The 23174-nt window shown below is 41.5% G+C and overlaps 1 protein-coding gene across 1 annotated transcript in view; it reads right to left on the bottom strand.

Moving 5' to 3' along the window:
- Positions 1–23174, bottom strand: part of Topaz1 (testis and ovary specific PAZ domain containing 1) — a 55406-nt gene that overhangs the window by 12497 nt on the left and 19735 nt on the right. Inside the window, exons 6-14 of the mRNA XM_037208068.1 lie at positions 18848–18987; positions 15392–15477; positions 14244–14369; positions 12426–12489; positions 9661–9812; positions 9379–9471; positions 6192–6307; positions 2519–2585; positions 882–1056 (exon numbers count right to left, since the gene is read on the bottom strand). Of these exons, the coding sequence (XP_037063963.1) occupies positions 882–1056; positions 2519–2585; positions 6192–6307; positions 9379–9471; positions 9661–9812; positions 12426–12489; positions 14244–14369; positions 15392–15477; positions 18848–18987 (1019 nt within the window). The remainder of the gene's footprint in view (positions 1–881; positions 1057–2518; positions 2586–6191; positions 6308–9378; positions 9472–9660; positions 9813–12425; positions 12490–14243; positions 14370–15391; positions 15478–18847; positions 18988–23174) is intronic.

Here is a 23174-nt window from a genome sequence, read left to right as displayed (position 1 = left end):
CATAAAGCAGACATGGAAAGAAATGAGACAGTAACTTAAGATGACTCAGAATTACTGAAATCACTTCAAAGACCTAGTGTTGGCAAACTATCCCACAAGCTAAATTCAGCCTTAAAGATAATAGTGGGTTTTTGTTGTTGTTGTTTTGTTTTTGAGACAGGGTCTCTCTACAGCCCTGACTGTCCTGAAGCTCACTCTATAGACCAGGCTGGTATTGAAGTCAACAGAGATCCTCTTGCCTCTGCTTTCTAGTGCTGAGATTAAAGGTGTGTGCCAACATGCTCAGCCCAATAGTGGATTTATTTTGAAAGAATTGTTTAAAAATTGAAACTATATGGGTTGCATGTACAGCCTAGGAGAGTTACTCTCTGACCTTTTACAGAAAAAGTTTGTCACCCCCTGACAGAGGCCATCGTAGCAACATCTCAACATCTCAAGCCCATGTAGTTGCTCACTTCTGTAATCCTAGCGCTCGGGAGGCAGGGGTAGAAAGATTACAAATGTAAGGCCAATTCAGGCTGCATAGTGAGATATTATCTCAAGGGAATGTATTTTTAAAGGCTATACAATAGTTTTTAATTTGTAGATAGTAGAAACATCAGTGTTATTAAAAAAAAACTGGGTGCTCCTATATCACTTGTAATAATTTTATTAACCTACATGAAAAGAAAATACACTAATGTTCTATGAAATCTTTGATACTAAAACCCAGTTCTTGCCCTTATGAATATAAACTAACATTAATAGGTAGTTGGAAAAATCTACAGGTTTCAGCCTGTCTGAACCTTGCAACATTGGCGTTTATAAACCCCTGTATGAGAAGAGCCTTGTCCTCCATTTAAGAACCATAGAGTTCTCAAAACAAAACAGTAACACTTTACCTGTTTCAGCAAATTCACAAAAAGGAACACCTGGCCTTTCTTCTTTATTATCTTTTGTGAGCGCTTCAGCAACACAAGCACAGAATCTCTGGAAATCTGCAAATTCTTCACAGCCCATTTTTATGCTAATGTACAGGTTTCCCAATTTGGTCCAGTCACCTTTTTCTTTACAAGTCTATTAAAATTGTTAAAAATGGAAAGAAGGAAAGAAGTCAGGAAGGAAGGAAGGAAGGAAGGAAGGAAGGAGAAGGAAGGAAGGAAGGAGGGGAGGGGACGGAGGGAGGGAGGGAGGGAGGAAGGAAGGGAGAGAAGGAGGGGAAGAGGAAGAGGGGGAAAAAAAGTAAAAATTCTACCATCTCTGCAAGCACATGCTATCAGATAAGTACCTGAAGATACACAGAAATCTGTATAACTAAGCCTGCGAATTGAAAACCTGATAAGCAGCATTCAGTAACACAACAGTGAAGTTCCTCTTTTCTTACTATAGCAGAGTCTGTTAATTGCAGACAGCACTGAACATGCTGTAACTATTCAGTTACTCAAATGCTCCGAGAACTTCATGAGAACCACTGTCACCAAGGTGCATGAGCATCTCTGTGGCAGTGTGTCGCTTTCTTTGCTGCTTTTTTTTTTTTTTTTTTTTTTTGGTTTTTCGAGACAGGGTTTCTCTGTGTAGCTTTGCGCCTTTCCTGGAACTCACTTGGTAGCCCAGGGTGGCCTCGAACTCACAGAGATCCGCCTGCCTCTGCCTTCCAAGTGCTGGGATTAAAGGCGTGCGCCACCACCGCCCGACTCTTTGCTGCTTTTAGAGGGAGCACATTATTACCATCATTTGGTCATTTAAGATTTGGGGCCCACAAAGGAAATTTCAGTAAACTCACTGTCTCCTATTTTCTGCCAAAACTAAGACAAGCTTTCTGTGGCAGTGCAAAGGTTGTTTCAAGGTCACATCATGCTACATCAACAATGAGAGGGCACATGATGGATAGGAAGAGTAGAGCCATCTTTAAGACCCCCCCTTTATGTGTATGTCTATGTGTGGGTATACACACATGCATGCTGGTGCCTTTGGAGGTCTGGAGAAGGGTCTGTCCCAGGGAGCTTAAGTTACAGGTAGTTGTGGGCCACCTGACCTGGGTGGTGGAGCTCCACTGAGCCATTTCTCTCATCCCTCCCTCTTTCTTATTTCCAATGCCAGGAGAGTGCACTGTGGTCCTCCTCTGTCAGTTCAGAGCCATAGCCACCGCACTGCACTAGAGCCACACATCTCCTAAGCTTTAGATGAATACAAGCTAACCGTGAAATGGAAGTTACCAACAGGATTAATTTAAAATAATTCACAACCCTAGACTTACTTTCTGTGTATGTGTGTGTGTGTGGGGGGGGAGGTAGTGGCCTTAGAACCCAGGGCTCTGTACACACTAGGCAAATGATCTCCTGCCAAGCTCCATCTTCAGCCTACAGCCCTAGAAATTCAGATGTTAGTTTTTCAAAATATTAATCTTTAAAAATATAACTACTAGACTTCTCTTAGCATTTTCTCTACCAGTGATGTTTCTAAAGCTCTTCCTAATTATTCAGATACTTTGTTACTGGTTTTTAGAGCCCAGCAATGTCTTTGAAGATAAATGTCATACCTCCACTTCACTCAAGGCTGAGTCTAAATCACACTTCCAGTTCTTTTTCAGTTGCCTCACTCGTAACCTTCAATGACAGAAGAGAGTTGATTATGCGTATTTCACTCCTAAGTCACCAGTGTTCCTGTCTGTTCTATAGTTTAAATATACACAAGGCCTGAGAAAACCTAATGCATAGAAGACACCCTAAACATTACTTACAGCTGAATTCTTTTTAAAAAACATTTATTTATTTTGTATGCTTAGTCTATAGGTGTATTTTATGTGGGTGTGCCTATGCTACAGCACACATGTGACGGTCAGAGGCCAACTTGCAGCAGTCAGTTTCTCCTTTGACCGTGCATTCTGGATACTGAGCTCAGCTCATCAAGCTTGGTGGCCAGTGCTGAGCCAACTTGTTTGCCCCAGCTCCTAATTTTCTGGCTTTAGCCTTCTAAGTATTACAAAATATCTAAGTAATATAGTCTACTGGTATTATAAATATGCGCCACCATGTCCAGCTAGAATGAATTATTTTTCTCTCTATAAATATCATAGCTTAGAATTCAATTAAACCAATAGATGCATTTAAGGAAAATTGATACCTCTTTTGAGTCTCTCAATTAATAAAAATAGTATGCTTCTTTATTTAATTTCTTTCAACATGTCATGGCTTCCAGTATACAAGTCGAGCATGTTCTGTAAGCTTTTACCTAGCATTTAGTTTTCTGAGCTACTGTCAACAGTGCTGCTTTAGGTTTTGGTTCCTAGGTTCACTGCTGTTGTGTAGAAACATGGCTGATCTGTGGGCTGGCCTTTATTCTGCAGCTTTGCTGTACTCATTCATTAGAGCTGTTTTTGGGAGGTTCTTTGTCACACAGGTTTGGAGTTCATGTCACCTATAAGTACAGGGCATTATTTTACTTCCAATCTGTACACCTTTAATTTTCACTTTTTATTACACTGGCTAGAAGGTGTGGGCAAATGATCTTGATAGAAGTATGGGCATTGTCTTGCTTGGCTTTCAATCTTGAAGAAAAACCTTCAGTCTTTATTCAAGTATGTCTGTTGGTTTGTTACAGCACTCTTTACTAAGATAAAGAATTGTCCTTCATTTCTAATCTGTTGAGGGATTTTACATTTAAGATCATGAAAGATACTGGTTTATAGCTCTTAAAAATTAAAACAATTTATGTGTGTTCATGGTTTGTCTATATGTATGTGCACCATGTGAGTGTCTGGCGCCCTTGGAGGCCAGAAGAGGGAATCAGATTCCCTAGACTAGAGTAACAGATGGTTGTGAGCCAACACTTGGGTGCTGGGAATCAAACCTGGGTCTTTTGGAAAAACAGACAGTGCTCTTCACTACTGAGGCACTGCTCTGGATCAACAGCTCTTCTTTTTCTGTTTTTTGTAGACAGGGTCTCATGTAACCCAGGCTGACCTCAACCTTGCTATGCAGCCAATGTTAGACTTGAATTTCTGATCGTCCTGCCTTTGTTATCCAAGTGCCTGGTTACAGGTCTTGAGGCACCACACCTGGCATCTCTTGATTTCTTGTATCCACTTTAGTTTTTAATTTTTACTTTTTGAGACAGGGTCTCACTATGTAGCCTTGGCTGTTCTGGAACTCATTATACAGGTCACACTGGCTTCAAACTCACAGAGGTCCATCTGCCTTTGCTTCCTGAGTGATGGGATTAAAGGTATGTGCCACTATGATGGGCCCATTTTGTTTTTTGTATAAGGGTAATACCTGACTCAAAAATCTTGATAAGCTAAGCATAGTGGCACATCCTACCAATTGGGAGATAGAGGTAGGATTAGGAATTCAGGCCTAGCACTGACTACATATGAGATATGGCTGCAAACAAAACAAACAACCAACACAAAAACAAACAACAACAAACAAACAAACCAACCACAAAAAGAAAAAAAAGTCCAATAAATATTATTCTCTCCTTTTCTATTTTCTGTAATTATATGTAAATTCACTCAGTCTCATCTTTTAAAAATGAGTATACTTCTCAAGAAAAAACTATCTGGCCCTTGGATGCTTTTTTTTTTTTTTTTTAAAGATTTATTTATTTATTATGTATACAGAAGAGGGCGCCAGATCTCATTACAGATGGTTGTGAGCCACCATGTGGTTGCTGGGAATTGAACTCAGGACCTCTGGAAGTGCAGTCGGTGCTCTTAACCTCTGAGCCATCTCTCCAGCCCAAGGATGCCTTTTTTTTTTTTTTTTTAGAAGCTTTTAAATTGTGGACTAGATTTTTTCCTATAATTTATACAACTATTTAGATCTAGAAATCATTCCATTTCATCATCTTCATACACATTGGATATTCACAGCAATTTTTTTCAGTGGTGGGAGGATCTGCACTGACCCCTTCATTCCTGATATTTACAATTTGTGTCTATGCCTTTTTCTTTTAAACAACTGTGTGTGGGGGGTGAGAGGTGGTGCGCAGAGGTCAACCTCAGGTGTTATTCCTCAGACTCTGTCCTGCTAGGGAGCAGAGGAAGCCCACAGTCTCAGACCCATGGAGGAATGGCAAAGCCTTTTCCTCAGGGCAGGGTTCAGAGGGAAATGGCAAAACCTTCCCTTCTTGTCCATGTGTGGATGCTGGTAGTGTGTGCAGAAAATGTCTACCATAGCTTTCTCCCCTTGGATGTTTACACCTGAAGACTTCTCCTTACAGCGACTGCTCCTACTGAGATTAGTTAAGCCTGCCTCCTTGATCCAGCTGTGTGCCATAAACCCTGCCTCCTTTTAATCTGTGTATAATAACCTATCATATATAATAAATATGCTGAGTTTTTGGTATGCTGAGGTTTCTCTAGCAAAGAGCCCAGACCACTGATCCAGGATATTTCTGTCTGTCTGTCTGTCTGCCTTTTCTTCATTCTCTTACCACCCAGTCATGTTCAAGTTCCTGAGGCCAGCAAGGCACAGCACAACCCACCTTGGTTTTTGACATAAGGTCTCTCACTAAACCCAGAACTCACTAAATAAGCAAGGCTAGCTATTCAGCTGACACCAGGGATTACCTGTCTTTGTCTCCCCAGCGCTGGGATTACAAGTATCTATGACCAGCTTTTATATGAATGTTAGAGATTGAATGCAAGCTCTCACACTCATGTGGCAAGTACTTTACTGTCTCTCCAACCCCAACAAAATTTGCTTTCCCTTTTCTCAATATAGATATATTGCAGTACTAGCTGTTTGCTTTTTACATGGCTAGAGATGGAACCTAGGACCCTGTACATGCCAGGCAAGTGCTCTCCCAAGGAGGGATACCCCAATCCTATGGCAGTATACTCAGAGAGTAAATAAGTGGTTGGGGCCTCATAAACTGAGTAGACATAGGCAATGAGGGAGAAGGGAGAGCACCAAGCTAACAGGAAGTGAGCCAGGGAGGGAAAAAAAAATTGCATGCACATTAAAGTGTATTAAGTGCAATTAAGTATGCAGTAAAACATGAGCTAAGAGAAGCTCCTTTGCCCTGCGTGGACACTAAGGTTAAATGAGGAACCAAGTAGAGGTCGACAAAGGTCAGCTGTGGACAGAGGCAGGAAGGGGCTTGTGACGGGACAAGTTCACTCCTGAGATAGGAGTATTTAAAAGTGCTCTGCCTTCACCTCTCTGGGTCCCCCCCAAGATACAGACCTGATCAGGCTCCCATCTTACCTGGATTTGGCTTCCAGAACTGCAGCTATGTCTTGTTGGGATGCCTGTGTTTGGTACAAAAGCTTGACAATATAGTTCAAATGCTCTGAGTCAGGCACCATCCCAGCATCAATGAACTGCAGGAGAAACAGTAATTGTTCTTGTAAAATGTGAAATAATTGGTAAGTCAATGTGAGAAATAACCAAGACAGTGACAGACGGAGTAAAACATGGGACAGGGGCATCAAAACTTATTAGCAAAGTTCAAAGCATAATTTCTTCAAGTGTTTGAGAACCACAGAAAGATATCTTAAGAATTTAAAACAAACATGGGAATGATATTTTTGAACATAAAAATTGAATTTTCTTCTCATTCGCCAAGACTATTTTGTTGTATAACTCTTATCTGGCACTGTCTGTTCCAGTGCAGCTCTGGCATTGACGTCACATGCCTCATCAGGAAGATGTCACTTGCCATGGAAGAACTGGTCTTTACTTAATAAATTAACAACGTAGGTAGCTGACTGTCCACACAGTCAGATATTTAATTCTGACATGCCTCATTTCCTGTCCTTTTCATGTACCATTCAGCTTGAATGGAGAGTGCGGATGGAATATCTGATGCCTCCAGTATGAGAATGGATGAACGGGAGACAGTCATCCAGTTATTATTCTGAGAGGTTGGGAAGGCTTGAGGTTACGGTGGTTTCTGCTAAAGATCCTGTAACTAGGCCATGGAGTGCTCCTCCAGGACTGGGAGACTGATTCAGCTGAAGGTGAAGCAAGTACTTTTTACCTACTGAGCACTGTCCTCAGCCTCCTCAAAATGTTTTCAACATTTGAGAGAATGTATGCCTTACCTCCCTCATCTAGATTTGAAGAGAGTAGTGGGAATTAAAAATTGGGGTGGCATCCTGTTATATTTGTTTGTCTGTTTTGTCAACTTGACACAAACTGGACTTATCTGAGAAGAGGAAACTACAACTGAGAACATACCTCCACAAAACTGTTCTACAGGCAAGCTTGTGGGCCATTTCTTAATTAGTGATTAATGTGAGCAGGCCCGGCCCATTGTGGATGGTACCACTCCTGGGCAAGTGGTCCTGGGCTCTATAAGAAATCAGGTTGAGTAAGTCATGAGGAGCAAGCCAGTCAGCAGCTTCTTCCATGGCTTTTGCTCCAGTTCCAGACCCCAAGTTTCTGCCCTGATGTCCCTTCATGACGGCTCCTGGTCGGGTCTGTAAGCGGAAACAAACCCTCTCCTCCCCAGTGTCCTATCTCAGCGGCAGAAACCCCAACAGATGGGATGACAGAACAGCAGGGGTGGAGAAGTTACGTTTTCATGTGAGGTGCCAGTCGGACTTAAGAACTTAAAGCTGAGGTGAGACAGCCTTTCTCTGAGTAAAGGGAAGAGGAAAAAGTCACAGGGGTCTCCTATCTTGGACTTGTAGAAAACCGCCTTAAATTTGATGGTGGATTCTGAGCAGGTCCTAGAAACTCCTTTCTAAGCCGGCTGATTAAACAAACTGGAAACTGTTTTGGTGAAAAACTACAAATAACTACTTCCTGCCTGTTACAAACTCAAGTCCTTGAACTATTTCTGTTAGCTCCTCTGGATGTGAAGCATGGTCAATTTTATTCTTAAAAAGGAAAACAGCTCCTCCCCTCAACCCACTGAACTTCATGACAGAAGACAGAAGCACCATGAGGGTTTCCTGTTCTCGGTAACATCTCAAACACTGCCTGCTGGTGTCTGCATTCCCTTCCACGCTGTGATGGGACAGAGCCAACTATAAATTAAACTGTGAAAGAACAAATTAGCTACCTGGTAACTGGTTCCCTTAAAATCTACCCAGAAACTGGTTGTAGTGGTTCACATCTTTAACCCCAGGACTTAAGAGAGAGGCAGTTCTCTGTGAGTTTGAGGCCACTCTGGTCTACGTGGTGAGTTCCAGGCAGTCAGAGCTATATGATAAGACCCTATCTTTTAAAAAAAAAAAAAATCTATCCTTAATAAGTGCTCAAATACCAGGGCAAGTATAAATTATTTCTTGACAAACTTGGTTAACAGCCTATTTATGAACATAAAATAAACTCTGAATTTCTGTTTTCTCCATGGTCTGTAGGTTAATTGGATGGGGTATGTTATACTGCTGGTATCAGGAGCAAAGACATCTAAGGAAACATGATACTGCCATTGCTGGACCCTGAAAAAGTCTTTACAGGGATACTGATACTGCACTGAGCAACTCTTAGGAATAATGGCTCCATACTAACTGTGGAACCAACAACCTCTGCAGAACACCCCCAAGGTAACCCAAATCACTGTCTTTGTTAGACAGTCTCTGGTTCTCTGTAGTGCCGTAGTTGAGACTCATGTTGCCCAGGCTGGCCTCAAACTCACTCCTGCTTCCCCTGCCTCCACCTTTGGAGGGCTAGGATTATAGACATGTGTCACCATACCTGTTTTTATCCAGGGCTGGTTGGGGTGTGTCAGGTATTTTGAAGCATTCAACAAAAGTTAAACTTTGGGGGTTGGAAAATATAACGCAGCTGGTCAAATCTTGCTACACAGCATGAGGACCTGAGTTTGGATCGCCGGCACCCATGTAAAAAGCTGGGCACAGCAGCATCTGCCGTAATCCCAGTACCAGGGAGGTAGATGCAGAATTCCTTGGGTCTTGATGTCTAGGCAGTCTGGCCTAAACAGGTAAGCCCCAGGTCCTGGTGTGAGACCTTGTCTCAAAAAATAAGGTGGAAAGTGATGCTGACCTCTAGTTTCCACATGTGCACATACATACACACATATTAAGTTTTTAATGTGTGTTTTTGGAGAGCATTAAAAAGTTCTTATTCCTCATTTTGCTTAATGTCACATTTTAAAACCAATTTCTAACTACAATTTTCTATTTATATACTGATGTTTTTATTGTGACCTTACATATGTCTGAGAAAGAATTCTTTTAGCTATAATTAAGAAATAGAGATGAAGATAATTTACAGTAAGAAAGCAGTCATCTGAATATGTAGAATATTTAAGGGGAAGTCAATCACTGGAATATGCTTCTGAGCTATTTCAGGAGAAAAAGATAACATTTATGAGTTCTCAATCAAGTAGAACATGAATAAAAGACAGATAAATAATTATGTGGAAACAGTCTCTTTTTGTTATTCCCTATCAGAGAATAAAAGAGATTAAAAATCATACCTTGCAAAGAATATCAATTAAAGCAGGCACAGCACTCCTTAACTTCATAGCTGCCACATACTCAAATATTTTCAGTAATATTTTCAGAGCAGGCTGGATAAAAGAAACAAACAAGAATAGCACTTACTTCCATGTCTTTAGTGCACCTTAAATTTCTCAACTTCATTTACACTGGAAAATGTATTCTCTGAGGAGTTTGTGACAGGCAGAAATTTAAGTGCTAACTTAACACACAAAGATGAGACCAGCAGAGTTGGTGCTCATGAATTTCAGATTACTCACCAGCATTTTAGTCATTATGCTGAGCTTCACGATCTGAAAGACTTCTTTCAATAAACAATGCTTGAGTAAAGAAATCAGAAGGTCATTTAGCACTTGTAAGTTGAAGTGTATCCCTGGGGGAAACTTTCTGTAGTACTCCAGAAATATGTGTGCTGAAAATGAAAAATAAAATTAGTCATTTGCTGCTCTTAAGACAGAAAAATAGATGGATTTTCTGTAAAGATATTATATAAATTCATTCCTTGAAAGGAACCAGAAATGTCAGAAATAACTGATGAAAATGAAAGCAAAAGGTCAAAATGGTAGTGACATCAGAAGTCAAGCAAGCATGCTCAGCATCAGTCTGCAGAGTATGAAGGCTACCATGGTCTCAATGCCTACTCCTCCTCAGAGCCTTACTCCCACAGGGTTCTGTCCATCCAGTTCCTTAACCTATTTTCTGTATAACACTTAAACTATTTTCACTTTTCCACATTAATTTTACTAAAATCAACTGAGATAACCTTATCATCTTTTTCCCATTGCAAAATTTCCTAGTCCAAATTTTCACATTTTAGCTAAAATTGCCTTAGCAAAAATCACTTTTAGTTTTATGTTATTTCAACCACAAATGCTCATTACTCTCTGAATTACCCAATACTGTGGAAGTCACTAGATAATGAAAAAGTTCAGCAAAACTGAAAAGTCAATGTTAAGCAGGTTTAAAAATATCATGTAATAAGGTTTGTCTATGTAGCTCTGGCTGTCCTGGAATTTGCTCTGTAGACCAGGCTGGTCTCGAACACACAGAGATCCACCTGCCTCTGCCTCCCAAGTGCTGGGATTAAAGGTGTGTGCCCCAATGGCCCATCCCATTTTATTTTTAATTATTTTAATTATGTGTACATGTATGTTTGTGTGTGGGTTTGTGAATATGAAATATTTGAGGAGGCCAGAAGAGTGCACTGGATCACCAGGAGCTGGAGTTACAGGCAGTTATCACCCGCCCACCATGAGTGCTGGGAACCAAACTCTGGACCTTTGCAAGGGCAGTGCATGCTCTTAAGAACTGAACCATCTCTCCAAGTCCCTTGCAATTTACCTTGAAGAGATACATTGTAAGACACAGACACAAATAGATTCACACACATACCCAACTAAATTCAGATGTTTTTCTCATGGCCACTGACTTACATTGTTTTATATCTGAGGAGTTTCCCATAGTTCCCATCCTGTCCTTTGTGGTGATATATTGTATACCCCAATAAAGCCAGAGAATCAGAGGACAAAGTCAGCCACTAGATTAGACACAGAGGCCAGACAGTGGTGGCACACACCCTTAATCCTATCACTTGGGAGGCAGATATCCTTTTGGATCTCTGTGAGTTCAAAGCTACACTGGAAACAGAGCCAGGCAGTGGTGGCACACACCTTTAACCCCAGTGCTGGGAAGCATACACACCTTTAACCCCAGTGCTGGGAAGCACACACACCTTTAATCCCAGGAAGTGAGGGCAGGGCAGAAAAAGGTATATAAGGCACGAGGAAATAGGAACTCACTCTAAAGAGACTGATGATTTTGTAGAGGTAAGAACTAGTGGCTGGCTGTTCTGCTTCTCTGATCTTTCAGCTTTCACCCTGATATCTGGCTCTGTTTTTGTTTGTGTTTTGTTTTTTTGTTTTCTTTTCTTTTTAATTAAAAGGCCATCTAAGATTCAAACAACATCTTCTCTTTTCACAGGCTTTAGAATTGTTTCTGAAACTTGGAAACTCACCTACATTTAATCCCATCTAACTTCTTGGCTGTCACAGTCCCTGGATCATTCATTCCCACATTGGGTCCTATTGCCTCTAACTAACCAACTTCTTTATTAGACATGAGGGCCCTGGATGTTTTCAGAGGAATGAGACTGAAGACGATGAACATGGAGCTGTAATGCTCTATTACTACTATGCTGTGTGGCTTTAGTGGCTGTGTCAGGGGACAAATGTATAAACTTTGGTTCTTATCCTCTTAGGGCTCATAATCCAGCACTGTGAGGGGATGGAGGCAAGGAATGAGGTGAAGCTGTGGACTCAGACAAGGGCTAACAGAGAAGGCAATCCTTTTGGTAAAAATAGAACCTTGAAGGCTACCCAGCTATTTGTCACGGGAAGATAAACGATGGAAGAGTACTCTAGACAGACAGCATGGTGCCAGCAGGAATGAGGCACGGCACAGACCTCACTGATGGAGCTGTACAGAACTGACAGGATGCTGCCCTGGCAATGAGGGCAAATGTGAAAAAAGAAGGATAAAGAGGGAAGAGTCAGGATCTAAAGGAGCCTTGCATAGAGAGCTAATGGCTGATGAGCAAGATGCTTTCTCTTTTACATATGTAAATGAAATTTCTAAGTCAAGAAATATTAGTACATAAGGGTGTTACATTGTTAGACAGACATAGATTTTATTTTTAATAATTTCTAAGGCCAACAGAGCCAATCTTAGGCGACATTCATTTTTTATACTTAGTTTGAAAATAAATTTTTAGTTTATTTTTTAATTAAAAATTATTGTGTATGTATATGCATGATGCATCTGTGTGGGTGCGAGTGTGGAAGGCAGAGGACAACTGTGGATTTGGCTCCTTCCACATTTAGGGGGATACAGGGATCAAACTCAGGCTGCCAGGTTTTCACAGCAAGCACGTTTACCTTTCTGGACTAATTTTAACACTTGCTGACACAACAGCACACGTGTGGAGCCACTCCCAGGAATCTGTAATTATCATTCAGTCATTCCATACCTGCTCGCTGTAGCAAACGCTGCTCATTGAGACTTATGTATTTCCTAAAAACATCCATGCAGATCTACAAAAGTCATAAAATATTAAATCACCTTTACATGTTTTACAAGAAAACAGAAAGTTATGAGCTTAGAGCTTAAAATAAAAGTTGATATTCAAGTTAATTCACAGGCTTGAAATGTGTACTAGACTGACCTCTGCCTCCACCTCCCAAGTTCTGAAATTTAGGTGTGTGCCACTGTGTCTGGCAAATGGTCACCATGACTGTGATGTCACCAAGAGCTGACAAGGTTGGAATGCAACCAGAACGCTCTGACACAGCTGTGAGTGTGACCTGGAACAGCCACTTCAGAACCCATTCCACAGTATCTACTGGGACTGAACATAGGCAGTCCCTATGGCGTAAGCATGTTTGCCAGGAGACAAGAAAAGAATGCCAAGAGTATCACTGTTGTGTTATCCAAACAGGGAAACAATGCAAATGTCCATCAACCTTAATGTTCACTAACAGTTAATTTTGATAAACTTGTGGTGCAGGGAGAAGGGGCTAGCTAAAGAACACCACCCTGACCTGGAGCCCAGAAACAGTGAAAGAAACACAGCCTAAATCTGGGACCTGAGCCAGAGAAATGAACACTTTATCCCCAAACCCAGAACCAAAGAAACATGTCCTGACTCTGAAACCAGTGCCAAAGAAACACACTTTGTCCCTAGAATCAGAACCAGTGAAAGAAATATGCCTTGGTCTTAGAATTAGAACCAAAAAGCTAAGAAAGGCCAGTGAAGGAAACAGTTAGGTTCTGAAATCAGGGCCATCTCTTCCCCTGACCAACAAAACTAACCAATCTCTGAGCAGAAAAAAAACTAACCAATTCATGGACAGAAAAATCTTCTCCCTGGAGAAACTCTGTCCCCAAGAGATCCTATACAAACCACCCCACCCTTTCAGCTGGTGGCTGTTCTTTACCACCCAGTTAGAGGCAGCCTCTCTCCTGGACTCCTCCTTTCCAAATAAATCTCTTTCTCAAAAGAAAGATCTTCATTTACTGGTACAAAGAAGAACCTTGCTAAGATGTCCCTTAGGGGATTGAGCAGAAAAAACCTTGCAGAGACGGTCCCTTAGGGGACAGATCATGGTGGAGCAGAAAAAGTAACTTTTCGCCTGAGTCGGAGGAGATTGCTACATTTCTGCAGGGTGTTCGCTTTAGCAGAGTGAAGCAAAAGCAGCAACATCTTGGGCCAGAGAAGAAGCAGAGCTCTGCTGGGAAGTCCCCTTAAGTGGGGGTTGAGCAAATCTCAGCTGCAGTGGCTCTCCAGGATAGGAGCAGGATTGCTATATCCTGTGGGGAGACCATGCCCCACTGCACCCCAACTCCAGGCAGCAGGACACCTTTCCCTCCAGAGCTGAGCTGTCCCATTGCAGCTCCAGCTGCCAGAGCTGTCCTAGCAGCTCAAGGTGTTGCCTGACTCCTGAACAGTCAGGATACCTTTCCCCCAGGGTTATATGTAATACTTGCTTACATGTAGAATAGAAGATTAACTATTACACAGTAAGGAGAAAGAAACATTAACAACTAGATGTCAAAAATATTAAGCCAAAGTGGGCGAACCAGGCACTATGGTATGTACTTTTAGTCTGGGCTTCTTGGGAGATTGAGGCAGCAGAGATTTGAGATCAGCCTGAGAAACACAGCAAGACTCTGTATAGAGTTACATATACAATTCATATAAAGAATAAACTCTGTGCTATTAGAGCATTATGACAATCAAATAAAATGCATGCAGTAAGACCATCTCCACCTCACACAGGGCTTTTACCTTTTCATCTCCCTGCTCAGGCACATGGACAAATTTGCACTGTGCTCGCTCACAGCCACGTAATGTATTAAAATGAAATTTGCAGTATCTGTAGGGTATCACCAACCCTAAGGGCTTCTGGAACACCTAGAAGATTAGAAAAAAACCTTTTCCATGTTATTCATAAAACATGAATACAAATGAGGACATGTCTGAGTATTCTAATGCTTTAACATAATAACTAGTTCAGAATGATTTACCTGTAACTTTTTTTTTTTTTTTTTTGGTTTTTCGAGACAGGGTTTCTCTGTGTAGCTTTGCGCCTTTCCTGGAACTCACTTGGTAGCCCAGGCTGGCCTCGAACTCACAGAGATCCGCCTGCCTCTGCCTCCCGAGTGCTGGGATTAAAGGCGTGCGCCACCACCGTACAGCTACCCGTAACTTATATCAACTTCTTATATAAAAGATTCCATGAGGACTAGGACTGCTTGGTTTCATATTTTTTTTTCTTGAGTCAGGGTCTCAGTAGTCTCAGCTGGCCTGGAACTCACTATGTAGACCAGGTTGGCCTTGAACTCACAGAGATCTTCCTGCCTCTGCCTCCAGAGTGCCAGGATTAAAGTTATGCACTACCATTCCTGGCTTGCTTCACATTTTTAAAGACTTGTTTTTAGGACAATTTTAGGCTCACAGCAAAACTTACTGGAAATCACAGTAATCTTGTGGACTCCCTGCCCACCCATCTGTCTTTAAAAGCTTACATAGGGGTCCTCTCTTTCATGCTCTCACCTCCTCTTTCACAGAAAGCTAGCTATACCATAGAACACATTTCAGATGCATTTATTAGAAACAAAACTCTCCTTGGTTCTTCTGATTAACAAGAGGAGAGAAATGATAAATCTGAACTTTATACAGCAGACATCTCCACAGCTGACATTCCCTCCTCCTAGCTTTCAGCTTCAGAGGCTCCTTTTCTTATGTTTCAAGCCTGTCACTGGTGAACATCCTCTAAGTCAGTGTTTATTCTCTGCTGTTTATTCCTACCTAATCCTCACACAAAATCTGTGTGTTTGCAACTGTTTAAAAAGGGACTGGATCCTTCTGCTTGTATTTCCCTAAGTATGGGTTATAATTTACAAGATTCTTACTTTTTAGGAGAGGGGACTTACCCCCATATTTTTTTCTCTTTTAAATATTTCACATGTTTCAGGATTCTTCAGCTGTAGGATAGAATGTCTTGCTGGAAATCTGAAATCTAGAAGTAGAAGAGCATTACAGACAAGCAGTGAACACTGACTTCTCAACAGTGGCAGCCACTCCTGCCTGCTTTAGTTTTCACTCTGGCATACTCTTTATTCTTTGAAAATGAAAAAAAATATTTATTTTTATGTGTATAGGTAATTTATAAATGTCTGTGCATCATCTGCAATGTCTGCTGCCCTTAGAGGCCACAAAAGGGTGTTTGTGGTGGTTTGAAGAAGAATAGCTCAGACAGGCTCGGCTCACACGTTTGAATGCTCAGTCATCAAAGAGTGGCACTCTTTGAGAAGGACTAGAAAATGTGGCCTTGTTGGAGAAAATGTGTTACTGAGGGTGGGCTCTGAGGTTTCAAAAGCCCATGTCAGGCCCGGTTCTTTCTCTTTCTGTTGCCTGCAGATCAGGATGTAGAACTCTCAGCTACTTCTCCAGCACCATGTCTGCCTGCACACTGCCATGCTCATGATGATAATGGACTAATTAATGTAAGCAAGCCCCAATTAAATGCTTTCTTTTGTAAGAGTTGTTTTGGTCATGGTGTCTCTTTACAGCAATAGAACACTGACTAAGATTGTTGGATCCCATGGGGATGGAGTTAAAGACAGTTGTAAACTGACATGTGGGCACTGGGAATCAAACCCATGTTCTCTGTGAGAACAACCAGTGTTTTTAACCATGAGTCATCTCTCTAACAACCTCTTTTATCTTTTTGCTCCTTATATTTAAATGTGTGTGTGTGTGTGTGTGTGTGTGTGTGTGTGTGTACATGTATCACATACATACTTGGGCATACAGCACATGTGCAAGTTTGGAGGTAAGAGTATAACTTGGAGAAATCACTTCTTTCCTTCCACCATGTTCCAGGGATCAAACTCAGGTGGTCAGGCTTGGTGGGAAGTGCCTTTACTGACTGAGCTACCCCACACGCCCTGCTACGGCACATTTTTATTCACTTTAGACTTGTACTGCCATGTCTATTACTGTGACTTACATTTGTATATACTGTATACACTGAATGACTTACATTTTGTGTTCCCTGAAACACTTCCAGACCTGAACTTAAAGTTTAAAGTTAACTATAGCTGCAGATAATTTTCTTAAAAGATATAAGTATTCTTGAGCCCTGGTCCAGTAAAACACCTCACTCAAACCTTTCTTAAGGGAAGAGTACTGACAAATCTATACTAGGAACTTGGCTGGGTCTTTGACAGATTCATAGCCTGAACCCCTAATCCTCAATGATGCCAGGGGCCCGATAAGCATACACACCAAAGAATGTACTCTCTTTACATACTCAGAGAAAGACATACATGAACTCAGTAAGAGGGTGGCCTTTTGAGACATAAACAGGATCCTCAGAAACCCAACCTGCTAGAATCTTGGTTCTGGACTCCAGAATCATCAGGAATCAATCTCTATTTAGGCCCCCTAGTCTGTGGTACTTTGTTACAGTACCTATGCTGATCAGCACAGCAGACACTGCACTTTTTAATGGTGTCTTCCAAAAATTTAGTTTCATTATTTTTAATTGTGTACAGTGTGTGTGTGTGTGTGTGTGTGTGTGTGTGTGTGTGTGTGTGTGCATTTGCATACAAGTGCAGTGCCTGCAGAGGCCAGAGATGTTGGATACTCTGGAGCTGGAGTTACAGACAGTTGTGAGCTGCCTGTCATGGGTGCTGGGAACTGAACTCAGGTCCCCTGTAAGAACAGCAAGTAATCTTAAATGTGGAGTCATCTCTGTAGGCCTAATGGTGTCTTTTAAAACAAGAACTAGGGCATTTAAAAACACTGTTTTCTAAAGGCAATTTTTATGTAGTATGGTGTGTGTGTGCGCGCGCGCGCGCTTGCCTCAGCATGTTCAAGGTGGTCAGAGCTAACATCAGGTATCTTCCTTTATCAGTCTCTACCACATTTTTCTTTGTTGCTGATTTTTGAGCCACCATTTTACTATGTATCCCTTGCTGTCCTGGAACTCATTCTGTAGACCAGGCTGACCTCAAACTCACAGAGATCTCCCTGCCTCTGCCTCCGGAGTGCTGGAACTAGCATGTCCAGCTTCTACTTCATGCTTTTGTTTTTTTTTTTTTTTTAAATTTTATTTTATGTATATGAATGTTTTGGCTGAAAGTCTGTGTGTGTGCCGTTTGTGTGCCTGATGTCTGAGAAAGTCAGAAGATGGCTTCAGGTCCTTAGAACTGGAGATACAGACGGTTGTGAACTACCATGTGGATGCTGAGAACTGAACCCATGTCTTCTGCAAAAGCAACAAGTATTCTTAACTGCTGAGTCATCTCTGTATCCCCCACTTCATGTTTTTGAGACAGGGTCTCTCACTGACCTGTAGTTCATTGTTGCAGCAAGACTGGATAGCCAGTGAGCCCCTGGGACCCACCTTGTTCCTCTCCCCCAGTGTTGGGTTTATAGATGTGTACCTTCAAACCCAACTTCTACATGGGTGCTAGGAATCTGAATTCAGGTCCTTATATTTCTTTTTTGTTGTTGTTTGTTTTTGAGACAGGGTCTCTTTATTATATAGTTCTGGCTATTTTGGAACTTGCTTTGTAGGCCAAGCTGGATCAGGCTAGACCAAGATCACAGAGATCCATCTACCTCTGCCTCCCAATTGCTGGAATTAAAGGCACATACCACCATATCTGGCTATCAGGTCCTTATGTTTGTGAGGCAAGCATTTACCCAATGAGCTATCTCCTCAGCACAAATATTTTTAATTCAATTGTTCATATTCTACCTCTGTAGCATCTGGATATAATCTGGAATAGGCTGAAAGTATGCTGCCTATGATTTACAGCAATTTACATTATGAAAGTCAGAAGGCTTTGAAATAAAACACACATTGCTGCAGTGGCCTACAATACCAGGTAGGATGAAGGGAGTACTGGGAAAGCTCAGAAGGGTGAGATGCGTGTTATACAAAGTAACTTAAGTTTCTAAACTCATTCTTCAACAGAACTCATTTTGTTTAGAGAATTAGAGAATTCTGAATTATGAAAGATAACACAAATCCATATATAACACATATACAAGTATAATTAAATAAAATATGAATACTTTAGGTTTTTCACACAATACCACTGTCACATAAACACAGGTATTTTTATTTCAGTAGCAATGACTTCTGTGAAATTTTTATATTACTTCAAGCTGACAAGAATAAGAAAACAACAGCCAGGAGTTGGTGGCGCACGCCTTTAATCCCAGCACTCGGGAGGCAGAGCAGGCGGATATCTGTGAGTTTGAGGCCAGCCTGGGCTACCAAGTGAGCTCCAGGAAAGACGCAAAGCTACACAGAGAAACCCTGTCTCGAAAAAAAAAAAAAAAAAAAGAAAAGAAAAGAAAGCAAGTATTACCATTCATCCAGGGAATTGGTACTGCATCTTCTTGATGACTGCTTAGATTCAAAGGAAGGACTGATGAGCAGAGAGGTTTGGGGTCCAGTGTTACTAACTGACATTCATTAACCACAGCCTCTGCATCTTTAGAATCTTTGCTGTATGAACAGAAAAACTGAATCAGAATATCAGCGTATTGAAAAAATATTACAGCAATGAGAATCAAGTAAGCAGAACTATAACCTACTGCTATGTATGTGCCATGTACTATTCTATACACTATAAATTATGATTTTGCAAATATTTCTAATGGGGTGCTCCTGGCTTCCTTAAATTTTATTTTACTTAATAATTTATGGTTGATGATGATGTTTTTGGGAGGGGTGCATATGCCATAGGCAGTGTGTGGCAGTCGGAGGGTAACTGTGAAGCCGGGTCTCTCTTTCCACCTTTATGTGGATTTTGGACACTAAACTTAGGTTTTCAGGCTTGTACAGCAAGTGTTTTTACCTGCTGAGCCATCTTGCTAGCCCAAGGTCCCGTCTTCTTAATATAAGACCAATAACTGTGAAATGGCTGAGGTAGGGATAGGAACAGCGTATTATGGATTGAATGGGAAATGTTCTCCATGGGCTCATTTGTCTGAACACTTGGTTCCTAGCTGATGAGTCTATGAAACCTCTAGGAGGTAGGGGCTAGTAGGAGAGAAATGAGTGGCTATGGGGCAGGTCTTGAAGGCTACACAGCCTGAGTTTCTGCTTCCTGATCCACTGGGATGTGACCAGTTCCTGTTATCATCTATTTGCCAAGGACTGTGCCATGTTTTCTCTACCATGAAACATCCTCTCAGACCATGAGCCAAACCAAGTCCTTCTTCCCCTTTGTTGCTTCTGACAGACATGTCACAGTAACAAATGCAGTGAACAAAGGGTGATGTGGTTATGACCACAGCAATCCCGGTGTAGGAGGGAGGAAGCAGGAGAACCATGGGTTTGAGGGCAGTGTGGACTACAAGCAAGATCTTATCTCAAAAGCAAAAAACAAAAAGCCAACCCCCCAAATGCACACAAAAACCATTATAGCAAACCGAAAAAACACAACCATCACGACCACAACAACAAAAACCAAACTTTTTTGAGATGGCACATCACTATCCTGTTCTTGAACTACGCTGGCCTGAATTCCCAGGTCAAGTCATCCTCCTATCTCAGCTTCCTGAGCGTGGGAACTACTGGAATATACCACTGGGCTTAACTGGGAATATTTTTATCAAACCTGATGAAAGGTTCAAGGAATATAAAGTATGTATTCTAAACAAGAAAAGGTATCTACTTACTCTCCCGACCACAGAATGAAGCCAATGCATCATAGCACAATTCCCTTATCCAGTTTCACACTTCATGGTTCAGTTACCCAGGATAAACCATAATGCTAAATACTAATGGAAAACTCCAAGAAAAATTTCTAACTTTTAAACTGCATCCTGTTCTGTGTATTCTCCTGCCAATATATCCAAGCACTGGTCAGTCATTTACCCAGGTCGGTACAATTAACTGTCATTGTACTATACTGCTTGTATTCAAGGAACAGGAACCCTTCAGTAGCAGCCTAACCCTGTATTACTCTGGCCACTTTTGTTTTACTTTCTCTCTCATGTGGGCAGTTTGTCTTCTTGCATCATCACGAGATGTGACAGAACAAGCCAGTGTCAGAATTTGTACGGCATAGTGTTAAAATAGTTCTTTACTGTTGATCTCTTACTGTACCTAAGTTATAGAATGTATGTGTAGGAAAAAGCCATAGGGGTCGTACTATATGAATTTACAGGTATCTGCAGGGTCTGGGAACTAGCTTCTGTGGATAAAGAGGAGCTACTACATAAATTTTTCTGGATAAGTATTTATATAAGATTTATATAATAAATCTATACCTATCTGAGAGTATTCCCTGGACAGAACCATACAAATATTACTAGGTTGAAGATATAAACAACTTTAACTGCACTTTAGTATAACTGCACAACAAATTTCATTAAAATATTAGCCTGGAAGTTACTTATATAGAAAAATAACTCAAGGATGTCTAAAAGGCACAAATTAATTGACTTTTACAGAGAAAGGAACCAATATTTAGATAGTATAATCTTTTAACCTTAAAAACAATTATAAGCTTTTTCACTGGATTTACTTGGGGGGCGGTGGTGTTGTGGCAGAAAAAAGAAAACAGTAAAAAACAGGGAATTATAGCTGAATTTATAACAGCTGAAATTTAGTAGCATAAGGAGAATTTAAAAATTAAAGAAAGATAATCACTTTTCTCCTTGATTTAGGATATCACTGATATATGTATTCAACATTCTTCCCTAATAAAATGAACAAAAGCAGCAGCAGAAAGATGGATGATGGCTGCTGAAGTACAGTCTTTCTGACCGCAGTAACACTACCTCACAGTAAAGAAAACTCAGTTTTCAGTGTCTGTTCTTGTTGAAGTCTGCAATGGCCATTGTGGTGGTTTGAATGAAAATGGCCCCCACAGACTCACAGGGAGTAGCATTATTAGGAGGTGTGGCCATATTGGAGCAAGTGTGTCACTAGGGGTGGGCTTTGAGGTTTCAGAATCTCAAGCCAGGCCCAGTGGCTCACATGCTTTTCCTGCTGCCTGGCAATCCAGATGTAGAACCCTCAGCTCCTTCTCCAGTACCATATCTGCCTGTGCACTGCCATGCTTCCTGCCATGATGATAATGATAAACCTCTGAACCTGTAGACCAGCCCCAATTAAATGTTTTCCTTTATAAGAAGTGGCGTGGTCTGCTGGGCAGTGGTAGCGCACCTCTTTAATCCTAGCACTTGGGGGGCAGAGGCAGGTGGACCTCTATGAGTTCAAGGCCAGCCTGGCTTACAGTGTGAGTTCCAGGACAGCCAGGCCTACACAGTGAAACCCTGTCTTGAAACCCCTGTCTCCCCTCCCCCAAACTGCCATGGTCATAGTGTCTCATCACAGCAATAGAAACCTTAACTAAGACAGCCATGAAGCATGCTGAGCTTCCATGTGATCTAACTCCTCTGCTCTGCTCTTAACAGTAGTTCTCAACCTTGAGCTTCCATCAGGGTGAATTCTTATTGACACAGACTGATGATGGGTCCTCGCTCCAGAGTTCCTGGTTCAGTAAGCTTGGGTAGGAACCTACAACTGAATTTCTGACAAGTTCTCATGTGCTATTGCTGTTCTAAGGATCCATACGTGAACATCTTAGCCTGAACATAAATGGACTACAACACATTCATCTTCTGACTGTGCCTTGTCACAGCAGCTAAATGAGTGTGGAAGATGGTTTAGATGATGCACCAATGGGATAGTTTGTACTGATGGCAAATGCATTCTCTTAGTATAAGTCATTGCATCCACATGCAATACTTGTTGAAAATGTAGTTTATTTGATTTCAGCCATTATGACTTGACTTTTATGGAGGCACACAACTTTATCTGTTGAATTTATCACTATTTTTTTAAATATTTCATTTTTAATTGTGTGTGTGTGTGTGTGTGTGTGTGTGTGTGCAGGTGTCCTCAAAAGTCAAGAGAGGGTATCATATCCCTTAGAGCTGAAGTTACAGATGGTTGTAAGCCACTATAGTGGTTTGAAAGAAAATGGCCCCCAAAGGGAGTGGCACTCTTAGGAGGTGTGGCCTTGATGGAGGAGGTGTGGCCTTGATGGAGGAGGTGTGACCTTGTTGGAGGAGGTGTGGCCTTTGTTGGAGGAGGTGTGGCCTTGTTGGAGGAGGTGTGGCCTTGTTGGAGGAGGTGTGTCACTGTGGGGGTGGCTTTGAGGTCTCTTTTACTCAAGCTTCCCTCAGTGTGACTATCAGTTAACTTCCTGTTGCCTGCAACATATAGTACTCTCAGCTCTAGCACCACGTCTGCCTGCATGACACCATGCTCCTTGTCATGATAATGATGATGTCATGATGATAATGATAGACTGAACCTCTGAAACTGTAAGTGATCCACCCCAGTTAAATGTTTCTTTTGTAAGAGTTGTTATGGTCATGATGACTCTTCACAAAAATAAAAACCTTAACTAAGACAGCCACCCAATGTGGGTGTTAGAAACTGATCTTGGATTCTTTTATAAGAGCAGCCACACCAGAGTCATTTCTCCAACACCTATCACTGTTTTTAATGGCTCAAAAACTTGCTGCCAAGGGCTGGGGGATTGCTCAGAAGGCGAAGAGCTTTCTGTGCAAGCATGGGATTTGGGGTACATAAATGCTGGGTAAATGTGTAAAAACAGGCTGGGAGGTGGGGGCAGGGAATCACCAGAGCAAGCTAGCTAGCCAGACAAA

The sequence above is a fragment of the Peromyscus leucopus genome, chromosome 7, assembly GCF_004664715.2.
Source record: "Peromyscus leucopus breed LL Stock chromosome 7, UCI_PerLeu_2.1, whole genome shotgun sequence".
Taxonomy (NCBI): Eukaryota; Metazoa; Chordata; class Mammalia; order Rodentia; family Cricetidae; genus Peromyscus; species Peromyscus leucopus.
The sequence above is the reverse complement of the archived record's forward strand: the minus strand, read 5'-3'. Positions and strand labels throughout refer to the sequence as shown.